At 44.8% G+C, this 27,720-nt stretch overlaps 1 protein-coding gene across 3 annotated transcripts; it reads right to left on the bottom strand.

Annotated features, from left to right (window-relative positions):
* Positions 1-27,481, bottom strand: CCDC149 (coiled-coil domain containing 149). 3 transcript variants are annotated; one of them, XM_060688916.2, is made up of 13 exons: positions 27,204-27,407; positions 18,077-18,238; positions 17,495-17,533; positions 16,187-16,294; positions 13,912-14,028; positions 12,810-12,982; positions 11,269-11,341; positions 9,484-9,568; positions 8,567-8,711; positions 6,606-6,682; positions 5,435-5,467; positions 3,551-3,655; positions 1-1,343 (listed from the first exon to the last, which is right to left on the bottom strand). In XM_060688916.2, the coding sequence occupies exons 1-13, from the start codon at positions 27,249-27,251 to the stop codon at positions 907-909; spliced, it is 1,602 nt and encodes a 533-aa protein (XP_060544899.2). In that variant the 5' UTR covers positions 27,252-27,407; the 3' UTR covers positions 1-906. The 3 variants fall into 3 exon arrangements, with proteins under 3 accessions (XP_060544899.2, XP_087731673.1, XP_060544900.2); XM_087875547.1 differs by lacking the exon at positions 27,204-27,407 and adding an exon at positions 26,116-26,134; XM_060688917.2 differs by lacking the exon at positions 5,435-5,467 and having other exon boundaries at positions 27,204-27,481.
* Between the last annotated feature and the right edge of the window lie 239 nt (positions 27,482-27,720).

The following is a 27,720-nucleotide window of genomic DNA, read 5'->3' as shown; positions in this document are numbered from 1 at the left end:
TTGTATTTATGCCTTTATTTATTTATTCTGTATGCATTGTAGTGTTGACGCGAGGAACAATATCCACATCTGAGAAACGAAAAGGCAGAGTGGAGAAAGCGTCAAGATGGAGAACATGACAATAAGGTCAAAAAGTTCGCCGAGGAGGAAGAGAAGAAGAAAAAGAAGAGGAGGGGGAGGAGGAGGGGGAGGAGGAGAAAAGAGGGAGGCGAAAAGGAGGAGGAGGAGAAGGAGAGGAAGAGGAAGAAGGAGAAGGAGAAGAAGAGGAGGAGGAGGAGAAGAAAAGGAAGAAGGGGGAGGAGGGGGAGGAGAAAAGGAGGAGGAGAAGAAGGAGAATGAGAAGGAGGAAGAGAAGAAGAAAAAGGAGAAGAAGAGGAGGAGAAAAAGAAGAGGAGGGAGAGGAGGAGGAGGAGAAGAGGGAGGAGAAAAGGAGGAGGAGAAGGAGAATGAGAGGAAGGAGGAGGTGGAGAGGAAGAGGAAGAAGGAGAAAAAGAGGAGGAGGAGAAGAAAAATAAGAGGAGGGAGAGGAGGAGGAGAAAAGGAGGAGGAGGAGAAGGAGAAGGAGAAGGAGGAGGAGAGGAAAAGGAAGAAGAAGGAGAAGAAGAAGAAGAGGAGGAGGAGGAGAGGAAGAGGAAGGAGAAGGAGAAGGAGAAGGAGAAGGAGAAGGAGAAGGAGAAGGAGAAGGAGAAGGAGAAGGAGAAGAAGAAGAAGAAGAAGAAGAAGAAGAAGAAGAAGAAGAAGAAGAAGAAGAAGAAGAAGAAGAAGAAGAAGAAGAATCTTCCACCTTCGTAGCTTCAGGTGTTTCATTTGGAGTGTAACTCAAAAGAAGGCTGGAGATGAAAGAATTAATTAACTTTGGAGCATCTGTAACATCCAGCATGGCCATATATTGACTTTGGTCGTTTTTCAGCTACACAAGGCCACCCTGTTTTCCTGGGCGCCTGTCAGTTCTTCCACAGTCTGGATTTCACCCAGATGTTTCTTCTCGAGCTCGGACGCTTCTTTGGAACTCCAGGCAGGAGGGTTGGGCAAGGGAGAGTCTCCTTCAACGAAACTGTCCAGTTCTGTGGGGCTTCCGTCTTGTTCGTCTGTCGGAGCTTCTGTTCCTCCATCCTCCAGTTCCACCGTTGACGGATCTTCGGCCAGCTTCACGCTGTCCTTCTCAAGACCGCTCGTGCCGTCTTCTTCTGACAGCAACTGGGACAAGGAGGAATGGGAATCGTTGGCTTGAGGACCGCTCTTTGGGTTTCCGCGCAAGTCGTCTGAAAGGAGGACAGGTTCTTCCGGAAGAATCCATTCTCTTTTAGCAGGACACGGGATGGGCGGCTGCCTTGGTTGATCTTCTACAGGAGAAAAAAAAAATGGGAATATTGTATGTTTCTGGGCGGACAGTGAGCAGGAACAATAGATAAGAACCAAGTACCCTGTTTCCCCAAAAATAAGTCTCTGTCTTATATTTTTTTGAACCCTGAAATAAGCGCTTGGCCTTATTGCCATGCTCTCAAAAGCCCAATTGGGCTTATTATCAGGGGATGCCTTATTTTGGGGGAAACAGAGTAATTTTCATAGGCAGAATTGTTCTGATCTAGGCTTCCTTAGAAAGCATAACGCACACTCTTAGTCCCGGCAAACCTCTTTAATTCCTACGATTGTGAATTATTGTCATTCCCAGTCCGCAAGGCTTCACAAACAGTCTTTCAGGGGAATGTTTATAAACACCCACCTTATCTCCCTTGGAATGCTGCCAGAGAACTAATTGCCACACACGGGGCAAGGCCAAACTTAGCACAGAGTCAAACAGAGCTTTTCCAAAGTTTTTACCGACCAGATGAACTAATTGCTTCCTGCAAAAGCTCACGTCCCGTTCGCTTCTCTTTTATATCTTATGGGAGGGGCCAATCATCTCCAAACCTTACTCCCAAGTCGACCCTGTTTTCTTAATTGTTCTGTTCTGGCAGCTCTGCTCATGTGCACACTGGGACCAGGCTCCCGCTGTTTTTCTGCCTCGCTGATGTCAAACTCCGGAGACTCCGGAGGCAGCAAAAAACTCCCAGATGGCCTTGGCCCCCTCTCTGCCTCTGACGCAGAGCCCTCGTCTGAGCCTTCCCCAGACTCCAGGACTGGCCCATGTTACTCTTCACTGTCCGAATCTGCTGCCAGCTCTGCTGGCCGCTGGCGGGTCAAAACAAGAATTTAGGCCATGGTGTCCAACCTTGGCAGCTTGAAGACCTGTGGACTTCAGCTCCCAGAATTCCCCATGCTGGCTGAGGGATTCTGGGAGTTGAAGTCCACGGGTCTTAAAATTACCAAGGTTGGACACCCCCGATTTACACCATTACTTTGGGGGAAGAAAAATGCCCAATCCTAATTCTTATCCTTTTAGCTGTTTGAAAGACATGGTTACAGATGGTCCTCATTTAGTGACCATAATTGGGACGGGGAAAACTTGGTCACTAAGCGAAACTGTGACAGTGCTTATGAACTTAACACGGCTTTCCTTGGTTTTGCAGACCCGCGAAGGTCATAAATGTGAGGATTAGTGACTTTTTCATCACCATCATAACTGCAAACAGAGACTAAATGAGAACTAGCCGTATGCAATCCCAGGCTATGAATTTTCAAGTAAAAACAAATCAAGTTACAGATTTTTGTTCCTCTCGGTCAATTGACTGGGGTGTAATAATTTCCTCTGTCCTTTTTCAAGAACAAACTGATTTTTATATTTACTTTCCTGGCTGGATTGTAATGGAAAACTGTCGCTTAATCAACCAGAACAAGGTACAATGTTGCATGCACAAAGGAGGAAGAGGAGGAAGAGCGGGAGGAACAGGGGAAGGAGGAGGGGAGAGGAGAAGAGGAAGAGGACGAGAAAGGGGAGGATGGCCCATTTGGCACAGCCCATTCGGCCCTGCAACCGCCAGTTTGCCGTGGCCCGTTCACCGCCCCAGCCTATTTTCTGCGGCCCGTTTGCCACAACACTTCACTGTGGCTCGTTCGCCGCGGTCCATTCGTTGCTGCCCATTTGCTGCTGATTGCTGTGAACAGGTGGCGGACAGGATAGGCGGTGGCAGCGATCACCGCCGCCTAGAACAGATGATTGGCGCTGCACCACATCCCCTCCACCCCCCGCAATATTAACCTTATAAGACGCACAGACATTTCCACCCACTTTGGGGGGAGGGGTGGAAAGTGCGCCTTATAGTCCGAAAAATATAGTATTTGTTGGGCTCCATCCCATTCTGCGTTCCCACAGGCCCGCTGGCAGAACCAGGCCTTCAGGTCCTTCTGAAAGAGTGTCGGAATTGGGGCTGATCTAATTTCCGGAGGGATGAAGTTCCAGAAGGAGGGAGCTACCCCGGAGAAGGCTCTTCTTCTGGGTCCTGCCAGATGGACCTCCTTAGGAGTCGGGACCCTCGACATTCCTCGCCTCCCCGCTCTAGTCGGTCAGGTAGGTGTGACCAGGAAGAGATGGTCGCTCAGATAACCTGGTCCCAACATGTCATCGTTTCCAAAAATTGGGATTTCTGCTATTACGACTCCAGAGGTTTACCTCCTAGATTCTGCTGTGACTTCTCGACGAATGCTCGTAATGGGGATCGTGACCTCTGGATTGCAGGAACAGCCGGTTCGCTAAAGGTAATCGTATCCTTGCCGCCTGTAATCATAGGACACGAACATATTAATTTCCCTTATCCCGTCCAAAACCAAAAGAGATAAAAAAAGAATCGAACTTAAGCATTTAAAACAAGGACATTCTACTTGATACAGGAGCGGTGCGGTGGCCTAGAGAGGTGGAGCTCTCGCCTCACAATCAGGAGGCTGTGAGTTCAATCCTAGGTAGAGGCAGATATTTCTCTCTCTGGGCACGATGAGAATATATCAGCTGAACAAAACTCCGCCCTGGCGTCAGGAAGGGCATCCGGCCAGTAAAACGCTCTGCTTGCTCCATTCATTTGCCCAGATTCCACCCCGCAAAGGATTATGGGGTCGTTAAATGATGATATTGTACTTGATACCAGAAAGATCTTGGTCTTTCTTTCTCGCTTACTTCACTCCTCCCTCTCTGTTTAATTGTTTAGAATTTTAATCAACTCTTAAATCACATCCAATAATCCAAGTGCTTTGGATTAAAGCTCAAAAGCTGGAATTTCAGAGTCAGAAGAAAATGCTAGATTAGAAATCTCAGCCCTGATGAAACCAAGATATCCTACTTGACATCAGAAGGAACTTGCTAATGTTTGTCTCCCTTCCTCTGTCTCTCGCTCAAGAGTCTGAGCAAGATTGGCACGTTCTCCTCCGAGAATCAACTCTTCCTCTTCTTCCCAGTGGCACAAATAAATACATAAATAGCACGAATCACTCTGGAAAACATAGCTTTGAGCTTAAGGGTAGAGAAACAATTATTACGTTCATGGAGAGCTTATCAAAACGGACCTGCAGGCACTAACTCAGCAGTCCAGACTGCGGATGGTGATGAATTTTTGGCACAGTGACTACAGAAAGGTGACTGTTTAGTAAGTCCTCTGTTTAGTAGACTCGGTCTTGCTCCAGCTGTCACGTCGGAAGAATTTTTGGAAGACCGAGAAATTAAGAGCGTCGCATCAAACGGCACCCGTTGACCGAGGAAAAATTCCTTTTGTTTGAAGGAAGGTTCATTAAAAGAACCAAACTAAACGTCTACGGAGATCCTCAGCCATCCAGAACATGGTTGTAACAAAAGTGTTTTTTTTCAAGAAGCAAATGGACTTTCTTGGGTTTTTTTTCTTGAAGACGTTTCGCTTCTCCTCCAAGAAGCTTCTTCAGCAGCTGACTGAATGGTGGGGAATGGAAGGATTGATATTCCTTGCAGACAGCTGGTCATTTGCATCCTTTTAGTGGATGTTGTTGAGGCCGCTTGGAGGCTTCTCTGTGTCCTCAGGGTCACCTGAGTGGTGCAAATGGATGTGGAGCCTTCTTGGAACTACCGAATGGACTGTGTTGTAAACTGGAGATCTATCTATCCATCCATCCATCCATCCATCCATCCATCCATCCATCCATCCATCATCATCTTCCTTCCTTCCTCCCTCTCTCCCTTCTTCCTTCCTTCCTCCCTCCCTCCCTCCTTCCTTCTTTCCTGTCTCCTTCCTCCCTCCCTCCTTTCTTTTTTCCTGTCTCCTTCCTCCCTCCCTCTCTCCCTCCCCAACTCTTACATTTGCACCTCTTACACTCAGAAACATTTCTTCCCTTATTACACTTCCTTCCGATTAGAAACAACTGTGCAAGGAACCTCGATTTCTCTTGCGACTGTCTTGAGTCGAATATCTTAAATCGGGCAAGATAGCATTGAAAAACATTTCAGATAACATTTCCATCGATATGCGCCAGCGGTAATACTTGGCGCACATTAAAAGGTTTGTTACTAAAAACGTAAATACGTCAAGGAGAAACCTACTCCCGAGTCCCACTGAGATATTGTAGCTCAGGCCTTCAGGCAGCAAGGAGAAAAAGAAGGAAAGAAAACCGTTATTATATCAAATGTTAGTTTGCTGTCTAAACAAGAACAGAGCGAGAGATTCAGAGGCTGTGGCCTCTCTTTCACCATGGATTTGCTTTAAAAGCACCAGACATCTCTTCAGTGAATTTATGAACGCCTCTGGGGAAACATTTAAATTAAGAGTGTCTGTGGTTAAGAACAACACAAACAAAAACGCAAAGCCCACGTTTGAAAAGGGATTGCAAATCCTCCTTTACCTTCGCCACCACTAACTACGGGTATCCCTCAATGTACGACCACAATCGAGCCTAACGTTCGTGTTGTTAAAGTGAGAAATTTGTTAAATGAGTGTCAGGGTTCCGATGCCCTAATTAATTCATGATCCTCGAGCCAAGTTTCAAAAGAAATCCAGTTATTTATTAGGAGCAACATGTCGGCACATACCCAATGTTCTCTGCCCCATGTAATTTATGCCCCAACTATGACCCTGTTTCCCCTCTCCTCCCAAGGTGTGTCATAAATCACATTCTCCAACGGAGCACTTTCGCGGGCTGTAGAGAACACGCCTGGCTCTGGTAACCTAGGATGCAGCATTGAGAAAGGTATGCGTGGAATGTGCTTCTGATTGCTGCCATGTTGCTCCATCAGTTTTCCCCCCTCCCCTGCCCTCCCTGCCTATGGCAACTCGAGAACAGGCCAGGAATGCTTTACGAGTTAACAATGAGTTTTGCTCGGTTTTACGACTTTCCTTGCCGCACGTGTTAAGCGAATCACCGAAGTTATTCAATGAGTAACACGGTCGTTAAGTGGATCTGCCTTCCCCATTGACTCCGCTAGTCAGAAGGTCACCAAAGGGGATCACGTGACCCCTCCCCCCTGGGGCTCTGCGACCGTCATAAATGTGAGTCGGTTGTCGAGCATCTGAATGTCGATCACGTGACCGTGAGGAGGCAGCGACGGTCGTAAAGTGTGAAAAATGGTCCTAAGTCGCTTTTTTCAGAGTTGACCGGTCACTAAGCGAACCGTTGTAAGTCGAGGACTACCTGTTATCAACATAGTGTATGTGTGAATTCAAGGAGGGTGGCCTTTTGCAATTAACAGGTGGAAATTTTTACTAAATGCTACTAACCTGGGAGACTCCATAAGCCAGAAACTTCTAAAGTTCTCAGTTTTTTCTCCAGCTCGGCCACCCGGTTGCCTAAGATTCTGAAAAAAGGATTCAACATTTTATATAAAAGAATTTTAAAAATTAAGATTTACATGGAGATACAGGGGTTGTTTAGGAATTCGTCTACACGTCTCTCTCTGTTCTGCCCCAGCTACGGACCCCAAAGAACGCAGCACACACAAAGTCCATTCAAACCTTAGTTTACTAAACAAACCAGTCTTTTACAACAATGGCTGTTAATTAATTGCATTAACAGCTGCCAAGAATTCAAAGAATAATAACTGAAAGCTTACTGTGGTTGGCAGAATGCCCAGAAGCAATTTGCAGGAAGCTGATAAGCAAGACAAGACACGAAGGTATGTGAACGAAGTTGTTCCCTGCAAATTGCTTCAGTCGGCGTTCCTCCTTAAATAGGCTAAGGGAGTGGCCAATTAGCCCCAAGCCTTACTCTCGAGGACACCTCCTCCTGAGGAGCCACACCTGCTTTTGGCAGCTCTGCACACCCATGCATCGAGAAGAGGCTCCTCCTCTTCGTCCTCTTCACTTATGGGAGCTTCTGGAGGTTCTGAAGGCCCTGGCTGAATCCCCGCCTCTGGCACCACATCTTCTCCAGCCTCCTCATTGTCTGACTCGAGTGCCAGCTGCACAGGCTGCTGACGCAACACCACACCAGCCTCCTCGCTGACTGAATCAGCTATTAATTGCACAGGCCGCGTACAGGCCACAACACTCTCTCTCTCACACATACAGGCATACAGTTATGTACAAACACAAATATATAATTATAACATTTTGCAGCTTTCGAGACACGGTTAAAATGGACTTAACCCACAATTCTCATCTTAATAAATCGATCGAAACTGATTTTCCAAGACTGATTTTCTTTTAAAGTAGCAAAATGTGGCTGGTAAGAAATACAAGGAACCCTCGACTTACGTAAGTTCGTTTAGGGATCGTTCAGAGTTACAACGGCACTGAAAAAAGGGGACTTATGACCGTTTTTTCACAGTTATGACCGTTGCAGCATCCCCTGGGATCACGTGATAAAAATTCAGCCGCTTGGCCAATGGTTCATATTTATGACAGTTGTAGTGGTCCCTTTGGCGACCTTCTGATGAGCAAAGTCAATGGGGGAAGCCCAATTCGCTTAACCACCGGATTGCTAATTTGACATCTGCAGTGATTCACTTAACAACTGTTAAGTGAAGGGTTGTAACATGGGGTAAAACTGACTTAAGAACTGTGCCAATCAGCAACAAAAATTTTGGGCTCAATTGTGGTCATTAATAGAGGACTAGCTCTGTGTGTGTGTGTGTGTGTGTGACAGAGGGAGGGAGGGAGGGAGGGAGAGAATTGGTCATAAGTCACTTCTTTCACAACTGTGGTCACTTTGAATGGTCCCCAGATGAATGGTTGTAAGTCAAGGACTACATATTTATCTCCTTCATCCTTTTTTTCCCAGTGTTTTTTGGAAAAAAAGAGTTCCAAAAAGCATCACGCACCTCGGTGGGGGCAAGCAAATGACCAGATCAGCAAAGCTTGTGGAGAAATTGTCAAGGTGGTGATTTAAAGAGCTGACCAGCTGCTACAATGATGCAATAATGTAATGATGGGAAGGAGTCAGTAAGGTTTTTGGCTGTTATCCCTTTAAGAGCCTGTATTAATAAGAAGAGGCCCTGTTAGGGCGTCTCTCTCTCTCTCTCTCTCTCTCACCGTGTGTTTTTCCCTGCTGTAATTGCTGATTGGTTGACCTCTGCCTATAGTACGTGTATGTATAGTATATATTGTTTTGTAGATAAAACCACTATTATATGACAAACCTCTGTTTGCTGTTATTGCTCCTGGGTTGTCTCACGTAGTAAAGTTGTGCGCACTGACAGAAATTCTACACCAGTATATTATAGAAAAAAAAAAACACTTACTTATTGGTTTGTCTTTGGTGCTGGATGACCATATTTTTCTCATGGATGGTCTCCAATAAAGCAGTAGCCAAGGATTTAAGATCAGAAATGGACTGAGGCGTTGCCGGTAAACTGCAGCCATGATCTTCGGATAACAGCTCTTGCACTAGGAAACAGTTGAAGGAAGTCAAAACATATTTAGGAATGTTATAACAGTACAGGTGGTCTTTGACTTATGACCACAATTGAGTTCAAAATTTCTGTCGCTACCCAAGACATTTGTTAAGAGAGTTCTGCCCCGTTTTAAGGCTTTTTCTGCCACAGTTGTTAAGCGAATCACTGCAGTTGTTAAGTGAATAACATGGTTGTTAAGTGAATCCGGCTTCCCTGTGGACAAAAGGGGATCATGTGACCCCAGGACCAGTATGACCGTCATAAATACAAGTTAGTTGCCAAGCGTCTGAATTTTGATCACATGACTGCGGGGATATTGCAACGATCAAGAGTCCCTTTTTTCGGTGCTGTTATAACAACAACAGGGCTATTATAATAAATATAACAGGGCTGTTATAATAAACTACTAACGCTCTCGTCTATGTTTTAGATCACACATTGTGTATAGATATGTGTTGATTCATTAAAAAAAAAAATTAAAAAAAAAATCTGAGGGGTTGTTTTGAGGGGAAGCTTCCTGGCTGCCCAGCCACCATTCCGCTGTTCATTTAAAAGACCCTGTGATCTGTGAAGATGCAGATCCATGTGAGTTCCAAGTAAAATGCTGCAGTTTTAAATAAAGCCCACTAGGACCAGAAATAAACCAACTCTGCTCCCTGATACAGAGACGAACACAAAGCGATACGACGTCCTGCCAATGTCCTATCGGGCCCACCGTTGTCAATTTCAGAAGAAAAATGCGAGGAGAAAACTCTGTGCCACACCTTGCTTTGCAGAAAGGATTCCAGTCAGCGCGCTGCTGTTTGATTTGCTGTGACCCTTCGTATTTTTCCTTCTTTCTAGAGCGTTCTAAAGAAAGAAGGGGAAGCCCAGGGAAAAATATGTATTAAAATGGGGGAAGAAAATCTGATTCTTATTTTACTAATAAAGGAAAACATTTGTAGCTCAGGGTTGACACGAGAGGGTCCTTGGAGCTTTTTGGGGTTGCTTATTTTCTTGCAAACGTTGAATTACCAAACTAGGTAACATCATCAGTGCTAGAAGGGAGCGGGGTTTGCAGAGGGGAGATGATGATGATGATGGAGGAGGAGGAGGAGGAGGAGGAGGAGGAGGAGGAGGAGGAGGAGAAGTGGGGGGTCCTTGGTGCTCTCTGAGCTTGCTTGTTTTCTTGAAGACGTTTAATGATCTAAACTAGGTAAAACTAGAACCAGATTCTTATTTTTAAAAAAAGAATGTTAAGAAGTCCAGTTTTGGTCTTGCAGTTTTTTTTCAACTGAATATAAGCTGCTATTTACAAGCATCAACATATATATTACGGTGCTCCATAGATAATATATGTAATATACGTAAACTTGGAGAATGTGGAATGCTTTTTTATCACAGAAAAATGGGGACGTATCTGGAAGTCCAGAAAACTACAGAAGAAGCAACTGAACTACATAAAAGAAAGGAAGGAGGAAAAGGACACCAACTGGCTATACATTAAACCAGGGGTCAGCAACCTGCGGCTCTGGAGCCGCATGTGGCTCTTTCATCCCTCTGCTGCGGCTCCGTTACTCAAAATATGTGTCACAACAAGCAATGTGTGACACCCACCAGCACACAATTTATTGAGCTTTTCAAATCCTGATAGGCCAACCATGGAGAAATCCAAGAAAAGAAAAGTTTCAGAAGAAAACAGAAAACATTTAATGCAACTACATATGCTAGTTTTTGTGGCCGCTCAAGAAATAGTCAGGTACGGGAAGGGTTTTTGTGGCTCCCGGTGTTTTCTTTTCTGTGGGAAACGGGTCCAAATGGCTCTTTTGAGTGTTTAAGGTTGCAGACCCTTGCATTAAACCAAGGGCATAATGGACACCTGTGCAATTATTAATTTAAATGGGGCTTGTACAAAACAATGCACTGTGATTTGAGCGCTAATAACTTTTTAAAAAAAATGTATCATGCTGTATCACACTGGAGGTATCATTACAATCATTGGATGAATCGAAAGTTATTGCTGAGAGTCAAAGAATCCATCAATTATGCCTCCAGTGACTTTTTTTCCCCTTCGATAAAAGTTATTTTTGCTATTTTGTATTGAGAGAGACAATGAAGGGTGGACTCGAGGACCTCTGGGATCCCTTCCTTTCCCTGACTCTAATTCTATGATTCTGAAGATTTAGGAGATGAATGAACAAGCAATTTCTTCTGCAAGAAATACAATTTCAGAGGGAATAAAGAGAACGGAAACATGTCTTTTGATAAGCAGATAACACAAAGTGAATTATGCAAAAGAATAATTCTACCAATATAAACAGAAAATATTATGTTTAAAAGCTGCCTAAAGCTTCAGTTTTTTGTTTTTTTTTAAAGCTAAATTATCTAATTGCACTTAAAAACGATATAGAAATATTAGCAGGCTGCTATTTTTTTTTTTTTTAGAGAAAGAAAGAAATATTTCGAAGACTGATGAAGTTTAAAAAAACCCACATTAATTGGCCTTGTAAGAAGTTTGAAATATATTACACTGCAAAAAGATTACCATATAATTCCACGGTATAATTTACCTTGTATTTCACAATGTTCGATTTCAGAATATTAACCTCTTCTTGAACTTGTTTTAATCGCTCGTGAAGGTACCTGAATTTTGGGGATGAAAAGAAGTGAATATATTACTCAGACGCCATTCATTCAGTATTTCAAAGCGAGCTACGAGCTTCATGGTGGAAAGAACGAAAAATAATGGGTTGGAGCAGAGACAAAATCCTACGATTTACATTCAACACCTCATCAATTGTTCTGTCCCACCCATGCACGCAGAGGGGTAAGGAGCTTATTGATATTCCCCTGCAATTCCCTGTGCCGGCACAAAGTTTAACTTCAGTGAGTTCCACAGGCTACTCAAATGAAGCCTCTAGATGTTTGACGGTGTTCGAGAGATAGTTGCAGGATGGAAGCCGTAAAGCTGCCTTCTGCAATTGACTGATGGCAAACTTGTCAATGCCACCAGTGTTCAACTGGTGCTCCCAAGGAGCCTATGGCTATTGGTTGTACCCTTTGCTTGCCTTGGCCATAGTCCTCCTATTTCTATTTGTAGGTCTTTGTAATTTGTTATCTTCTCCGGTTTCTTTCTCTTCTATTCTGCTGTCTCCAAGCACTGCCACATCTTATTGACAACTGTTAAGTCCGGGGTGTTTTATGTGGCAGGATTCTGAAGTCCCAGAGCAATTTAACGTCTTCATTTTCTATTGACTTGTTTCTATTTTACGGTCCCACCAGTTCTCGCTTGCAGGCAAAGGATATTTCTCGCAGATCTTCCAAAGCGCCATTGTTGCTACTTGGTCATGCCGCTGCTTGTGGTCAGTGTGTGCGAAGATCGCCTAGACCACATGACCACGGAAGAGTCGTCGGACAACAATGACTCTCTCGACCAAGAAATGGAGATGAGCACCAACCCTTTGAGTTGGAGATGACTAAACAGGGGAAATCTCTCCCTTCCTATGTTAACAGGTTAGTGATTCGGCTATTTTTATTTTTTATTTTATTTTATAATCCACTTTAATATTTTTTCCCCCAAGTTGCTTTTGCCGCATTACTACCGCCTACAATATTTGCAGCAAAGGTGGACCCTAGATCAGTGATGGCGAACCTTAGCGGAAACGTCACACATACATGCGCTCATGGGGGAAAACAGAATGTCCGGGTTCTAGCGCACATGCGTGGCCGACGATCAGCTGACCGGCACGCATGTGCAGGCCTGTTTTCAGCACTGTCTCGTGCGTGAAGGGATCACGCACTAAAAAAACCGAACTTCCAGGTTCTAGTGAGCATGCACGCCCAACGATCAGCTGTTCGGTGCGCAGGCGCGCACCGGTTTTCAGCAGTGACGCGTGCGCGAAGGACAGCTGATCGTCAAGCACGGATGCACGCTAAAACCCCAGAAGACCAACAGGCAAGGCTGCCATATAGGGTGACATGGCTTCGCGTGTCACTTTGGGTTAGGTTCGCCATTCCGGCGCTTGATGAATCCTTTTGGTGTAAACTCAGTTCTGCAGTGACGTCACGTCCTGTCCTCAATAAATCACGACGAATTCCTAAGCAAACTCACCTATTTTCCATGCAGAGAGCATCTATATCAATAATCCGGTCAACGTGTCCTCCGAGGACATGGTTGAGCTCTTGGTTTAACTTTTCGGATTTATCTTGGTAAAAAGAACGTTCTTCTCTCACATCCTGGAGCTCATCCAACGACGCTTGAAGGTCAAGCTGCAGAGTCTCCATCTGGCAAGAGAGCCAAGCTCAAAAGCGTTAATGAAGGTAAGGAGAACTTCCACACGGCCAACTCAGCCTGCTAATTTTTTTGCCAAGAGTTTTTCTATCTCCCATGCCTATTTTCAGGAACTAACGTGACAAAGTTAGAGGAAAAGACTGCGCAGAGACAAACTGGAAGGAGGGGATTACGGAGGTGGGCGGCACATGAATTAACAACCGGTTCGCCCCAGCACCGAAAATGTGAGCGCGTACATATTCTGTGCATGCGTATTGCTCGCACGCGCACTTCCACTCATGCGCATGGCTTAAAAAATGCAGCTAAATAAGACGGCATAGCGCCAGAGCGAGCGGGTGCACCCACAGGACACAACTATCAGTACGCTCAAACCGATCCAAACCGGCTGAATCCCAGTCCTGGGGGATTCTATGTTTTTTCTGTTTTATCGAGGGTCAAAACTAATCAGGGTTGGCTAGGAGACCATGTTTGGACAAAAAAAAAACTTCTCAGGAGTCAAGACAGTTTGAACCATTTTTCTTTGCTGGCGTGAAGCAAGCAACGAGTTTGATTCCAAGGAGAACTTTTGAATCCATGGCTGTTGGTCACCATGGATTCAGGGACATTCTGCGATAAGACTTATCATCTACAATAAGAATATCATCTACAAGGCCAGTAATATCATACTACTACAGGTAGCCCTCAACTTAAAACAACAACAGTGTCCCAAAATGTCTGATGTTGAGTCAGACATTTGTTAAGTGAGTTCCACCCCCCCCCATTTTACCACTTTTCTTGCCACCGTTGTTAAGTGAATCACTGCAGGTGTTAGGTTGGTAGCCCAGTTGTTAAGTGAATCTGGCTTCCCCTATGAAGAAGTGAAATTTAGGACGAAGAGGTGAGGATCTACGTTCACAAAGCAGGGAAATTTTTGTTCGCTTACTTGTTCTCGTGCTTTCTCCAGCTGCTGCACGAGATCTTCACGCTCGTGGGGCGCAAAATGGCGGGCTCCAACTTCTTCATCCCCGAGTCTTTGCTTGGCAATCGTCATCCGAAGAAGCTGGAAGAAGAAGAAGAAGAAGAAGAAGAAGAAGAAGAAGAAGAAGAAGAAGAAGAAGAAGAAGAAGAAGAAGAAGAAGAAGAAGAAGAAGAAGAAGAAGAAGAAGAAGAAGAAGAAGAAGAAGAAGAAGAAGAAGAAGAAGAAGATGATGATGATGATGATGATGATGATACAGGAGAATTGATAGCAGCGTTTGACTATCTCGGGGGTTGCCCCAAAGAAGATGGGGTCAAGCTATTCTCCAAATCCTCTGAAGCAGGGGTGTTAAACTCAAGGCCCGGGGGCCGCCCTGGCCCATGGGGTGCTTAAATCTCGGCTGCGGGGCTTCCCTGGACCGGCCCACAGTGCCTCTGCCAGCAAAAATGGAGCTTGCGAGGGCCACACGTGGCCCTCCCGAGCTCCGTTTTCACTGGCAGAGGGTTGCAGGAGGCCCTGGTAGCCGAAAACGGAGCTTGGGAGCCTGTTTTGACTTCCAAGTTCTCGGGGCACCACAGCCCCCCCCCTGTGAGTAACATCATGCTGGCCACGCCCATCCCAGCCCAAGTTCAAACACAACCCTGATGTGGCCCTCAATGAAATCGAGTTTGACCCCTCTGATCCAAAGGTTGGACAAGACGCAACGGATGGAAACTCATCAAGAAGAGAAGCCACCTGGAACTAACGGTTACAATTGCAAAATTGTATTTAATTTTTTTTATTTTATTTTATATTGGATTTCTATACCGCCCTTCTCCCTAAGGACTCAGGGCGGTGTACAGCCAGATTAAAAAAAACATGCAGAACAAATATTAAAAACAATTAAAAGATATATAAATTTGGCCCAATTAAAACTCATTTACCAATTAAAAACGTTTAAAACATTTAAAAACAGTTAAAAATTTCATCTTAAGCCAGCCCGGCTTGTTTAAATAAATGGGTTTTAAGGGCGCGACGGAAGGCACTGAGGTCTTGGATTCTCCTTATCTCTGGGGGGAGCTGATTCCAGAGGGTAGGTGCCCCCACAGAGAAGGCTCTCCCCCTGGGGGTCACCAGCCTACATTGTCTGGCTGATGGCACCCCGAGGAGGCCCTCTCTGTGGGAGCGCACGGGTCGATGGGAGGTCGTTGGTAGCAGCAGGCGGTCTCGAAGATAGCTAGGCCCTATGTCGGCATTGTTTGGCCGACGGCACCCGGAGGAGCCCCTCTCTATGGGAGCGTACCGGCCGGTGGGAGGCTATTGGTGGTAGTAGGCGGTCCCGCAAGTACCCAGGTCCTGCGCCATGGAGCGCTTTAAAGGTGATAACCAACACCTTGAAGCGCACCCGGAAGACAACTGGGAGCCAGTGCAGCTCGCGCAGGAGCGGTGTTACATGGGAGCGCCATGCTGCTCCCGTCACTACCCGCGCTGCTGCGTTCTGGACCAGCTGGAGCCTCCGGGTGCTCCTCAAGGGGAGCCCCATGTAGAGAGCGTTGCAATAGTCAAGGCGAGAGGTGACGAGGGCGTGAGTGACTGTGCACAGGGAATCCCGATCAAGAAAGGGCCGCAACTGGCGAATCAGGCGAACCTGACAAAAGGTCCCCCTGGTTACAGCCGTCAGATGTTCCTCCAAGGACAGCTGCATATCCAGGAGGACTCCCAGATTGCGAGCCCTCTCTGTGGGGGCCAATGACTCGCCCCCAATAGTCAGTGATGGAGTCAACTGACTATATCGGGATGCCGGGAGCCACAGCCACTCAGTCTTGGAAGGGTTGAGCTTGAGCCTGTTCCTCCCCATCCAGACCCGTACAGCCTCCAGGCACTGGGACATCACTTCAAGGGCATCGTTGGGGTGGCCTGGGGTGGAGATGTACAGCTGGGTGTCATCAGCGTACTGGTGGTATCTCACCCCAAAGCCACGGATGATCTCACCCAGCGGCTTCACATAAATGTTGAACAGAAGGGGCGAGAGGACCGATCCCTGCGGCACTCCACAAATGAGAGGCCTCGAGGTCGACCTCTGCCCCCCTGCCAACACAAACTGCGACCGGTCGGAGAGAAAGGAGGAGAACCACCGCAACACGGTGCCTCCCACCCCCAACTCTTCCAGCCGGTGCAGCATGATACCATGGTCGATGGTATCAAAAGCCGCTGAGAGGTCTAACAGGACCAGAACAGAGGAATGTGTTAATGTGTACCCTACCTTGTTGTCTCCCTGCACTTCTCCCAGTCTTTGATGCAGTTCTTTGATTTCTTCCCCTAAATGTTTATTTCGATCCCGGGAATCACTCAGAAGCTGGGTGAGATTTGCCTGGGAAAAAGGGCAAGAAACGGTCACGAGGGGAACCCAAAGATGCAGCTGAGGAAAAACAACAACTATTTTTTATTGGATGCTTTTTCTAGAATTAAAATTAATGCAAGTGAAGAAGAAGAAGGAAAAAAAAGCAAGCCATATGTGCATATAGAGCTTGCAGGTAATAGATAAATAGCAATAGATGGCAACACAAATACGCAGGAATATTCTACCAAGTTTTTATCTTATCTTATCATTTATTTATTTATTTATTTATTTGATTTGATTTCTATACCGTCCTACTCCTGAAGGACTCAGGGCGGTGCACAGCCAAACAATAAAATACATACATACAAAATTTAAAAAGCAGAATTAAAATTAAATTAAATAGTTTTGGCCCCGACAAATTTAAAACCCCAAACTTTTAAAACCAATTTAAAATTGAATGTATAAAATACTAAAAGATATTTAAAAATTAAACATCTTTTATAAAAGAGGGAGAAAATTAGGCCAGGCCCGCCTGGTGAAATAATAAGGTCTTTAGAGCGCGGCGGAAGGTGCGCAGATCCGGGATCCTCCATATCTCTGGGGGGAGCTCGTTCCAGATAGTAGGTGCCCCCACAGAGAAGGTTCTCCCCCTGGGGGCCGCCAGTCGGCATTGTTTGGCCGACGGCACCCGGAGGAGCCCCTCTCTATGGGAGCGTACCGGCCGGTGGGAGGCTATTGGTGGTAGTAGGCGGTCCCGCAAGTACCCAGGTCCTGCGCCATGGAGCGCTTTAAAGGTGGTAACCAAAACCTTGAAGCATCTTATCTTATCTTTTATCGTATATTTTATCGTATATTTTATATTTTATATATTTTATCTTATCTTATTTTATCTTATCATCTTATTTTATAATTCCTGAGGCCCTCTGGAGGCTGGAAACGGGCCTGTACTTCCCGAACTTCCGGTAGGCCGGTTTTTCACCCTTCCCGATCCTCCGTGTGTGCCCTGCACTTACCTGCATCCAAAACGGGTCGCGTGGGGACTCCTGGAAGCGGTGGGGTGGGCGGGGCCAGCCAGGAGTGGGATTTGGGGGTTCTCCAAACTGCACAGAATCTTAGCTAGAGGTTCTCCCGAACAGCCGAGAACTCCTAACAGCCCACCCCTGGATCTCTCTTCTTGAAAGAATTTGTGACCTAGAAATGTCAGTTATATTAGTCAGAAATAAAACCTACTTGTTTTCTTTTCTCCGGAGGGAGAGACGGATCGCCATCCTAAAAGGAAAAAAAAAAAAGAGAGAGAGGAAAATAAGTTAGAAGAAAGAAATTCTAATTTCCCCTAAACTTTTAGTAAAGTATTGTATCACTGAACCTTAGGCATTAAAACATTTCCGCTCTAAGCGGAAGTTTGAAGTTTGCATAATGTTATTAATATGAATAATAATGTGAACGGTTTTGAGAAAATCAGAATTTAAAAGAAGTTAGTGGAATATTTAACCTCGCTCACTGCATTAACAGAAGAAGGAAGGAGTGGTGCGGTGGCCTAGAGGTGGAGTTCTCGCCTCACAATCAGAAGACTGTGAGTTCGATCCTAGGTAGAAACAGATATTTCTCTCTCTCGGCACAATGAGAATATATCTGCTGAACAAAACTCCGCATTGGTGACAGGAAAGGCAGCCGGGCAGTAAACACTCAGCTCCATTCAGGTGCCCAGACTCCATCCCTGAAGAGATTATGGGGTCATTCAATGAAGATGATTGCATTACCAGAAGGAAAAGGTTTTATTATCCTATCCAAATTTTCAAACCGGCTACGTACAATTAGTTCTTGGTATTTCTTTTTTAGCGATTGGTGCTTTTCCCGTAGCTGGTTAGCCATTAGCTTGAACTGGTCTCTTTCCTGTTGACACGAATCAAGTTCCTTCGAAAGAATGAGGAGCGCTTCCTTCTTGCTCTCCAGTTTCCGTTTACACACCAGGTACTACAAGAAAACCAAGGCAAAACTTTAGCACTTGCGCCTTACGAAGTAAAATGAATATTCAGAAACATTTCTAGGTAAAGAAGAAGGAAAATACTTGGGAGTGCTTTCCAAAATTAAGATTTGTGTCAATGTCTCTGGAGATTCTCAATCATCCAGGTCGTGGTTGTCCCAAAGGTGCTTTTTTTAAAAAAAAAACAACTGGACTCCCTTGCCCTGGGGAACCTCAACTAAAACTCAGGCTATTTGTTAACCCCAAATGTCTGCAGCTGTTCTGCCCCAGCTACGGACCCCAAAGAACGCAACACACATAAAGTCCGTTCAAACCTTGGTTTACTAAATAAATCAGTCTTTTACAACAACGGCTGTTAATTAATTGCATTAACAGCTGCCAAGAATTCAAAGAATAATAACTGAAAGCTTACTATGGTTGGCAGAATGCCCAGAAGCAATTTGCAGGAAGCTGATAAGCAAGACAAGACACGAAGGTATGTGAACGAAGTTGTTCCCTGCAAATTGCTTCAGTTGGCGTTCCTCCTTAAATAGGCTAAGGGAGTGGCCAATTAGCCCCAAGCCTTACTCTCGAGGAGACCTCCTCCTGAGGAGCCACTCCTGCCTTTTGGCAGCTCTGCACACCCGTGCATTGAGAAGAGGATCCTCCTCTTCGTCCTCTTCACTTATGGGAGCTTCTGGAGGTTCTGGCTGAATCTCCACCTCTGGCACCACATCTTCTCCAGCCTCCTCATTGTCCGACTCGAGTGCCAGCTGCACAGGCTGCTAGCACAGCACCACACCAGCCTCCTCGCTGTCTGTATCAGCTACTAACTGCACAGGCCGCGTACGGGCCACAACAGTAGCTTGGATTAATTTCATTATTGAAAACCTGCCATAAACCTTCCCAACTTGATATCTTGACACTTCCCAGAATATAACTGGAGCGACACTTTGAAAATGGTTTTTTTAACTCTCATTTAAAAAAAAAAAAAATGGAAACCCAATCTTATAACGAACTTGTGAAAGGACGTTCGAAGCTTAAATAATAATGATACGCATGAATAATTTACACAGAAACGAATGTAATTTCAGATGCAGGGCTGCATTGATGAAGTTCATATTTCACTTAACTGGATACTTCCAAGGACAATCTTGGTAATATAAAGCAAGAAGACGGCAGGATTTTAAGGAGAGAATGGACAGCCACTGCTTGAGCAGGAGGTTGGACTAGAAGATCTCCAAGCTCCCTTCCAACTCTATTTTTGATTGAATTTAAAAGATGATGTACAACATGGGTAAATTCACATTATTTCCAGCTGTTATTTAGATGTCCTTACTTTTTTGTTTTCTCAAAATCGCCATGGCTCAAAATCTAGCTTTTGCTAACAAAATCTCAGCCAGTTTGATCTAGTTAGTGGTTAAGGCACCAGAAACCAGGAGGCTGCGAGTTCTAATCCTGCCTTAGGCATGAAAGCCAGTTGGCTAACTTTGGGTCAATCACCAGGAGACCGTGAGTTCTAGTCCCACCTTAGGCATGAAAGTCCACTGGATGACTTGGGCCAATCACCAGGAGACTGGGAGTTCTAGTCCCACTTTAGGCATGAAAGCCAGCTAGGTGACCTTGGGCCAGTCTCTCTTTCTCTCTCAGCCCAATCCACCTCACAGGGTTGTTGTTATGGGAAAAACAGGGGCAGGAAGGTGTGCTGGATATGTTTGCCGCCTCAAATTATTTGGAAAAAAAAAATAGATAAAGGCAGGATACAAATAAATAAATAAAATGCACTGCAACATTCTCACTTAGCTTCTCTAAGTTGGAGGAAGGCCTTGTAGAAAGGCTAATCTATCTCTTCATTTATTCAAGATTTCTCAATGAGAAATCACTCCCTCATTATTTGTATTCCAAGAAGACCTATACAGATAGTCCTTGACTTACGACCACAATGGAGCTCAAAATTTCTGTTGTGAAGCGAGACATTTGTTGAGTTTTGCCCCATTTTTCTTGGCACCGTTGTTAAGTGAGTGAATCACTGCAGGTGTTAAATTAGTAACAGATTCGTTAAGTGAATCTGGTTTCCCCCTTAACTTTGCTCATCCGAAGGTAACAAAAGGGGATCACATGACCCCGAGACACTGCAACCGTCATAAATGTGGAGTCAGTTGCCAAGAATCCAAATTTTGATCATGTGATTTTATTTTTTTATTTTTATTTTTTTTACTTTATTATTTTATTTTATTTGATATTTATCTTATCTTATTTTTTATCTTATTTTATATTACATTTTACTTTATAATTTTATTTTATATTTTATATTTTATTGTATATGTTATATTATATTTTATTTAATTTTTTTACTTTACTTTATTTTATTTTTTATATTAATTTTATATTAATTTTTTTAATTTTTTAATTTTATTATTTTTTTATTTTATTTTTATATTATTTTATTTTATTTTTTTATTTTATTTTATTATTTTATTTTATTTTATTATTTTATTATTTTATTATTTATTTTATTATTTTATTTTATTTTATTTTATTATTTTATTTATTTTATTTTATTTTATTATTTTATTTATTTTATTATTTTATTTTATTTTATTTTATTATTTTATTTATTTTATTTTATTTTATTATTTTATTATTTTATTATTTTATTATTTTATTTTATTTTATTTTATTTTATTTTATTTTATTTTATTATTTTATTTTATTTTATTTTATTTTATTTTATTATTTTATTTTATTTTATTTTATTTTATTTTATTTTATTTTATTTTATTTTATTTTATTTTATTATTTTATTTTATTTTATTTTATTTTATTTTATTTTATTTTATTTATTTTATTTTATACATTTATCTTATCTTATTTTATTTTATTCTACAAGGGATACCTGCTGGACAAAACACAGGTACTTCTCAACTTCCAGAAATTCGTTTAGTGTCCGTTCCAAGTTACAATGGCACTGAAAAAAGTGACTTATGACCGTTTTCATAACGAGACGGTGGACTAGTTTTCTTTCTGTATCAGATGGTAATTAGTTCTGCCGAGCTATTTTTATCGATAAACCTGTTTAGACCTCGTTAATTCTGAAACGCAAATGGTTTTACAACCAGATAAAGCCAGTTCACAAAGGAATAATCTCATAGAGCCTGCCCTGTTAAAATACACACTGCATGTCAATTTAAACATGAGAAATGAAGTCTGGAAAAAGCTTTGCCGGTCTTTAAATGAAAGCAATTTTTCAGCTGTGTAAACAGAGTCCATTTTCCCTGACTTCCTAATTGCCGTGATGGCGAACCTATGCCACGTGTGCCCAAAGCGGCACACGAAGCCATGTCGCCTGGCACACGCAGACTTGCCTGTTTGTCTTCTGTGTTTCTGGTGTGCATGCATGCGTGAAGATCAGCTGTCTTCTGCGCACATGTCTTCTGGCAGTGCCGAAAAACGGTATGCACATGTGCAACAGCCAGCTGATTGTCGGGTGCGCATCAGTGGTGGGTTTCAAAATTTTTTACTACCGGTTCTGTGGGTGTGGCTTGGTGGGCGTGGCATGAGAAGGTTACTGCAAAATCTCCATTTCCTCCTGGGACTCAGGAGGCAGAGAATAGATGGGGCCAGGGCCAGTCAGAATTTTTACTACCGGTTCTCCAAACTACTCAAAATTTCCACTACCAGTTCTCCAGAACTGGTCAGAACCTGCTGAAACCAGGGGTGAAATGCTCCCGGTTCCGACCGGATCGCCTGATCCGGTAGCGATGGTGGCGGGTGGTTCGGAGAACCGGTAGCAAAAATCCCTGCACCCCCCCCCCTCCATGCTCAGCTGAGTTGCACGATCATCAGAGGCTTTTTTTTTTTTACTTTTAAAAGCATTTTTTCTACAACCTCTTCCGACGAAAAAATGCTTTTAAAAGTAAAAAAAAAAAAAGCCTCTGATGATTTCAGCTGGGATCCTCAGAGGCTTTTCAAAGCATTTTTTTCTGCAACCTCTTGGCCGAAGAGATGGTAAAAAAAATGCTTTGAAAAGTCTCTGACGATCCCAGCTGAGTTGCCTGATCGCCAGAAGCTTTTCAAAGCATTAGAAAAAAATGCTTTGAGAAGTTAAAAAAATAAAAAGTCGGCCCACCCAGTCACGTTACCCCCACCACCACCAAGCCACACACACAGAACCGGTAGTAACATATTTTACATTTCACCCCTGGCTGAAACCCACCTCTGGCGCACATGCACGCCAGAAACCGGATGTTCAGCTTTTCTGGAGTGCAATCCCTTCGGAGCGCGGTCCTGACGAGTGCGCAAAGTTTCCGCGCGACAAAAAGGTTCGCCATTACTGTCCTAAGCCATCCCATCTCTTGATGCCTGAAACCTGGTACAGTTAAAAGCCATCGACGAAATAAAAGTGCTTTCAAAACTCTTAATATTGGAATAACATTGGATACTACAGACACAATCACTTTGCGTCGACCATATATGCAGAAAGCTACTGAATATTCTTGCTCATATTAGTATATAGAAACATATATAGACTCTTAACAATAAAGTGCACAGAAAAGCAAGGAAGATGATTAGGGGCCTAAGAGGCTAAAACATACGACGAAACAATTGCAGGAATTGAGGATGAAGAGAAGGTTTAATGAAAAGAAGGACTAGGGGAGACATGAGAGCAGTCTTCCAATATCTCAGGGGCTGCCCCAAAGAAGAGGGGGTCAAGCTATTCTCCAAAGCACCAGAAGGCAAGGAAGCGACGGATGGAAACTCATCAAGGAGAGAAGCAACTTAGGAGGAATTTCCTGACCGTTAGAACAATTAATCAGTGGAACAACTTGCCACCAGAAGTTGTGAATGCTCCAACACTGGAAGTTTTTAAGAAGAGATTGGACAACCATTTGTCTGAAGTGGTGTAGGGTTTCCTGCCTAAGCAGGGGGTTGGACTAGATGACCTAGAAGGTCCCTTCCAATTCTGTTATGCTATTCCAAATGGCAAAATTGACTATTTTGATGAAAGAAAAGAATACAAGCGCTTTTGTTTCCACATGGAAACCGCTTCTGAACTTTGTGCTTGAAGCGGAAAAGAATGAAACTTTGATTTTGGGTTTTCCCGATTAGATTGACAGATCTTTAGAGAAATGGCTAGTTTATATTATTATGAAAAAGCATAACGTTGTGATTTGATGTTAATGCCTTATTTTACTGCAAGAGAGAGAATTGGAAGTCAATGTTTTTCTTTTTCTTTTTCTTTCTTATCCTTCCTCACTTCTCTTTCCCCCTTTCCCTCCCCACCATTCTCCTATTTACCTTTGTATTTTGTATCTTATTTTATCTTATAACTCAAAAAAAAACGTTAAACCAGGAAAGAAAGAAAAAAAGAATACAGGTAGTCCTCAAGTTACAAGTTCGTTTAGTGACCATTCGAAGTTACAATGGCACTGAAAAAGGAGACATAACTATTTTTTTTTTTAATTTGATTTGTATACCGCCCTACTCCCGAAGGACTCAGGGCGGTGAACAGCCACAAGATTTTTCACACTTATGACCGTTTTCAGACTCCCCTTGGTCACAATTCAGATGCTTGGCAACTGACTTATGACGGTCGCAGTGTCCCCGGGGGGTGTGTGTGTCACGTGACCCCCTTTTGCGACCTTCTGACAATTCACTTAACAACCTCGTTATTAATTTAGCCACTTCACGCACGTTGCAAGAAAAGTCATAAAACGGGGCAAAACTCACTTAAGAAATGTCTCCGTTAGCAACATAAATTCTGGGCTCAACTGTGGTTGTAAGTCGAGGACTACCTGCATTGCCTGGGTACATCCATATGGCTTCTCTGGCAATAATACAAAATTGGCTTTGCATTCTATTTTTCTAGGATGCGTTCAACATCCTCAACATCTGGATAATTTTCTATCCAAGTTTAGAACTTCCTGGCGATTTTGAATCCAAATCCTAAGCAGGTGTGACTCGGCTTAGCTCTTAAGAGATCAAGCGAAGGTTGGTTAAATATTACACCCTAGCTAGACCAAACGGATATGTGGACACAACACACACAGTGTAAACACAAGCATTTGTTGCTTTTGTTGCAATGGAACATTTATTTGCTCTAACCTGAAAGTCACTCCCTGCAGATCAAACCTTGTGTGACATTTTCCTAAGAGCCAACAGCGGCCTGAAGCTTGAAACTAGAACCAGGCAAAGACATCTCAAGGGTAGCATTTCTGGACAAGAGGAAGGGAGGGAGGGAAGGAAGGAAGGAAAGAAAAAATGGTAGAAAGGAAAAGATAGAAGGGAGGGAGGGAGGGAGGGAGGAAAAGATGGTAGGAAGGAAAAGATAGAAGGAAGGAAGGAAAATAGGGAGGAAGGGAGGGAGGAAAGGAGGAAAGGAAGGAAAGAAAAAATGGTAGGAAGGAAAAGATGGAAGGGAGGGAAAGAAGCGAGGGAGGAGGGAGGGAGGAAGCAAGCAAGCAAACAAGGAAAAGTTGGCAGGAAGGAAAAGGTAGAAGGAAGGAAGGAAAATAGAGAGGGAGGGAGAAAAGGAAGGAAAGATGGTAGGAAGGAAAAGGTAGAAGGGAAGAAGGAAAATAGGGAGGGAGGGAAGGAGGGAAGGAAGGAAAGAAAAGATGGTAGGAAGGAAAAGATAGAAGGAAAGGAGGGAGGGAAAGAAGGGAGGGAGGAAGAAAGAAAGAACGAAAGAAAGAACGAAAGAAAGAAAGAAAGAAAGAAAGAAAGAAAAACAGGAAGGAAGGAAGGAAGGAAGGAAGGAAGGAAGGAAGGAAGGAAGGAAGGAAGGAAAAAGATACAGCCCATCCTTCACAGCCCCTTCTTTGGCTGTTCACACCACTTACTTGACCCATTACAGGTAGTCCTCTCCTTACAACAGTTCATTTAATGACTGCTCAAAGTTACGAGGACACTGAAAACAGTGAGTTAGGATCATTGGTCATTATTTGGGATCAAAATTCGGACACCTGGCAACAGACTCATATTTATGATGGTCGCAGTGTCCCAGGGTGTGTGTGTGTCACGCAATCCCCCTTTTGCGACCTTCTGACACGCAACATCCATGGGGAAAGCCGGATTCACTTAACAACCGGGGTGACTAACTTCACAACGGCGGTGATTTCACTTAACAACTGATGACAAGACAGGTCGCAAAATGGCACAACATTCACTTAACAACTGTCTCGCTTAGCAACCAGGACAGAAATTTTCAACCCAATTGTGGTCGTAAATCCGGGACTTCCTGTAGTGCAAGAGTTAGGAGCGACGTCCGCAGCGGATTTGCTACGTCTCGATTCCTGTTGGCCCTTTCTAAAAAAATTTTGGCCTTGCTTGTTTTGGAACCTGTTTGGTTAGTTTTTAAGTCCACGGGTGGTGCGATAAACAAAGGTTAAATTCAATAATTGTTCAAATGTGTGTGTGCCTGTAGCCACTCAGCAGAAACTACACGCCGTGAGTTCCCGAACAATCACAACACACACGTCGATTTCCCAAGGAAGCATATAGAATTCAGAAGAACAGAGCCGGAAGGGACCTCGGAGGTCTTCTAGTCCAACCCCCAACTCAAGCAGGGAGCCCTTATCCCACTTCAGACAAATCTCTTCTTAAAAACCTCCCGTATTGGAGCATTCACAAGTTCTGGTGGCCAGCTGTTCCGCTGGTTCATCGTTCTCACTGACTTTGTTTCCTTTCAAACAAAAGAACTCTGCAAAGTAAAGCTATGGCAACTTCAAAGTAGAGAGGGCAGCCCTCTAGGTGCCACCTGAGGAATAAGCCATGCGGAATTGCCCCGGGATTGATTCCTAGGCTGGGGGGGGAAGGGGGGCAAGGACCCAAGAGTGGGGGTCACTTCACAAGGCACCTCCAGGACTCCCTTGGATTATGGCCCTACCGCCCAACTCTCCTCCGGGGCAAAGTTGGGGAGCAGGACATGGAAGAGACACCTCCTCCTTCTCCTTCTCCCTCTTTCTTTTTCTCCTTCTCCGTTTCTCCATCTCCTGCGTCCTCCCTCTCCTCCTTTTTCCCTTCTTCCTCCTCCTTTCTCTCCTCTCTTTCTCCTTCTCCTCCTTTCCCTTCCCTCCTCCTCCTCCCTCCTTTTTCTCCTTCTCTCTCCTCCTCCTTCTCCTGCCTCCTTCTCCCTCTTCTCCTTCTCCTCTTTCTCCTTCTCCTTCCCTCCTCCTTCCTCTCCTCCTCCTTCTCCCTCTTCTCCTTCTCCTTCCTCTTCCTCCTCCCTTTTCTCTATCCTCCTCCTCTTCCCTCTTCCTCCTTCTCTCTTCCTCCTCTTCCCTCTTTCTCCTTCCCTCCTTCTCTTTTCCCTTTCTCCTCCTTCCTCCTCCCCTTCCCTCTTCCTCCTTCCCTCTCTTTCTCCTCTTCCCTTTCTCCTTCCCTCCTTCTCTCTTCCCTCCTTCTCCTCCTTCCTCCTCCTCTCTCTTCCTCCCCTTCCCTCATTTTTCTCCTTCCGTCTTTCTCCTTCCTCCTCCTTTCTTCCTCCTTCTCTCTTCCTCTTCCCTCTTTCTCGTTCCCTCTCTCCTCCTTCCTCCCCCACCCCTCCTCTTTTTTCTCCCTCTCCCTCCTCCTCCTCTTCCCTCTTTTTTCTCCTTCCCTCTTTCTCCTTCCCTCTTTCTCCCCCTCCTCTTTCTCCTCCCTCCTCCTCCTCTTCCCTCTTTTTTCTCCTTCCCTCTTTCTCCTCCCTCCTCCTCCGTTCTTCCTCCTTCTCTCTCTCCCTCCTCTTCCCTCTTTCTCCTTCCCTCTTTTTTCTCCTTCCCTTTTTCTCCTCCTTCCTCCTCCCTTCTTCCTCCTTCTCTCTTCCTCCTCCTCTTCCCTCTTTCTCCTTCCCTCTTTTTTCTCCCTCTTCCTCCTTCTCCCAGCAGCGCCGGGCGGGGACGGCGGGGGGCTCGTCGGAGTGGAGCGCCTGGCAGGCCCCGCATCCTCCCGGCGTCCTCCCGGCCTCCCCTCCGCCCTGCCCGCCGGCGGCCTCACCTCTCCCACCAGCCCCTGCCAGTCGCTCTCGCTGCGGCTGCCGTTCATGGCTCCCGGGCCTCCCTCAGGCCGCGCTTCCTCCTCCTCCGGCCTCCTCCGGCCTCCTGGCAGCCACGCCGGCTCGGCTCGGCACGAGAGGCGGGTCCCTGCGGAAAGCCTCCCCGCCGCCACCCCAGGCCCCGCTAAGCGGCTTTCCGGCTCGGCCGGCGCAAGGACGGGGCCTTCGAGGTCGTCTAGACCGACCCGCGCCATCCTACCCTCCCGGGCTTTTCCCGGCGGTCCTCGGTTTACGACCACACCCCCCAGAGTCCTGCTGTTAAGCGAGACGTGGTCGGGAGTCGGCTTTGCCCCCATTTTACTACACGTCACTAAGCGAATCCCAAGTCACGCGGTCGCTAAGCGAATCTGCCTTTCCTCTCTCCCCCCCCTCCCCCGACATGGACTTGGCTTGTTGGAAAGTTGCAAAAGGGGATCATGTCACACATACACACTAATATATACAGGACATTGCGACCGT

This window comes from Pantherophis guttatus, chromosome 8 (genome assembly GCF_059756535.1).
Source record: "Pantherophis guttatus breed Tessera chromosome 8, ASM5975653v1, whole genome shotgun sequence".
Classification (NCBI taxonomy): Eukaryota; Metazoa; Chordata; class Lepidosauria; order Squamata; family Colubridae; genus Pantherophis; species Pantherophis guttatus.
This window is presented reverse-complemented; position numbering and strand designations above follow the sequence as displayed.

What these genes read in the sequence shown, in the direction of transcription:
- CCDC149 (XM_060688917.2), bottom strand. Translation starts at nt 27,455, where the DNA reads ATGGCGCGGGTCGGTCTAGACGACCTCGAAGGCCCCGTCCTTGCGCCG. An exon ending in GGCAGGGGCTGGTGGGAGAG is followed by an intron (nt 18,239 to 27,203) that starts GTGAGGCCGCCG and finishes GTTTTCTTGTAG; the next exon opens with TACCTGGTGTGTAAACGGAA. An exon ending in CTCCGGAGAAAAGAAAACAA is followed by an intron (nt 16,295 to 17,494) that starts GTAGGTTTTATT and finishes CCTTTTTCCCAG; the next exon opens with GCAAATCTCACCCAGCTTCT.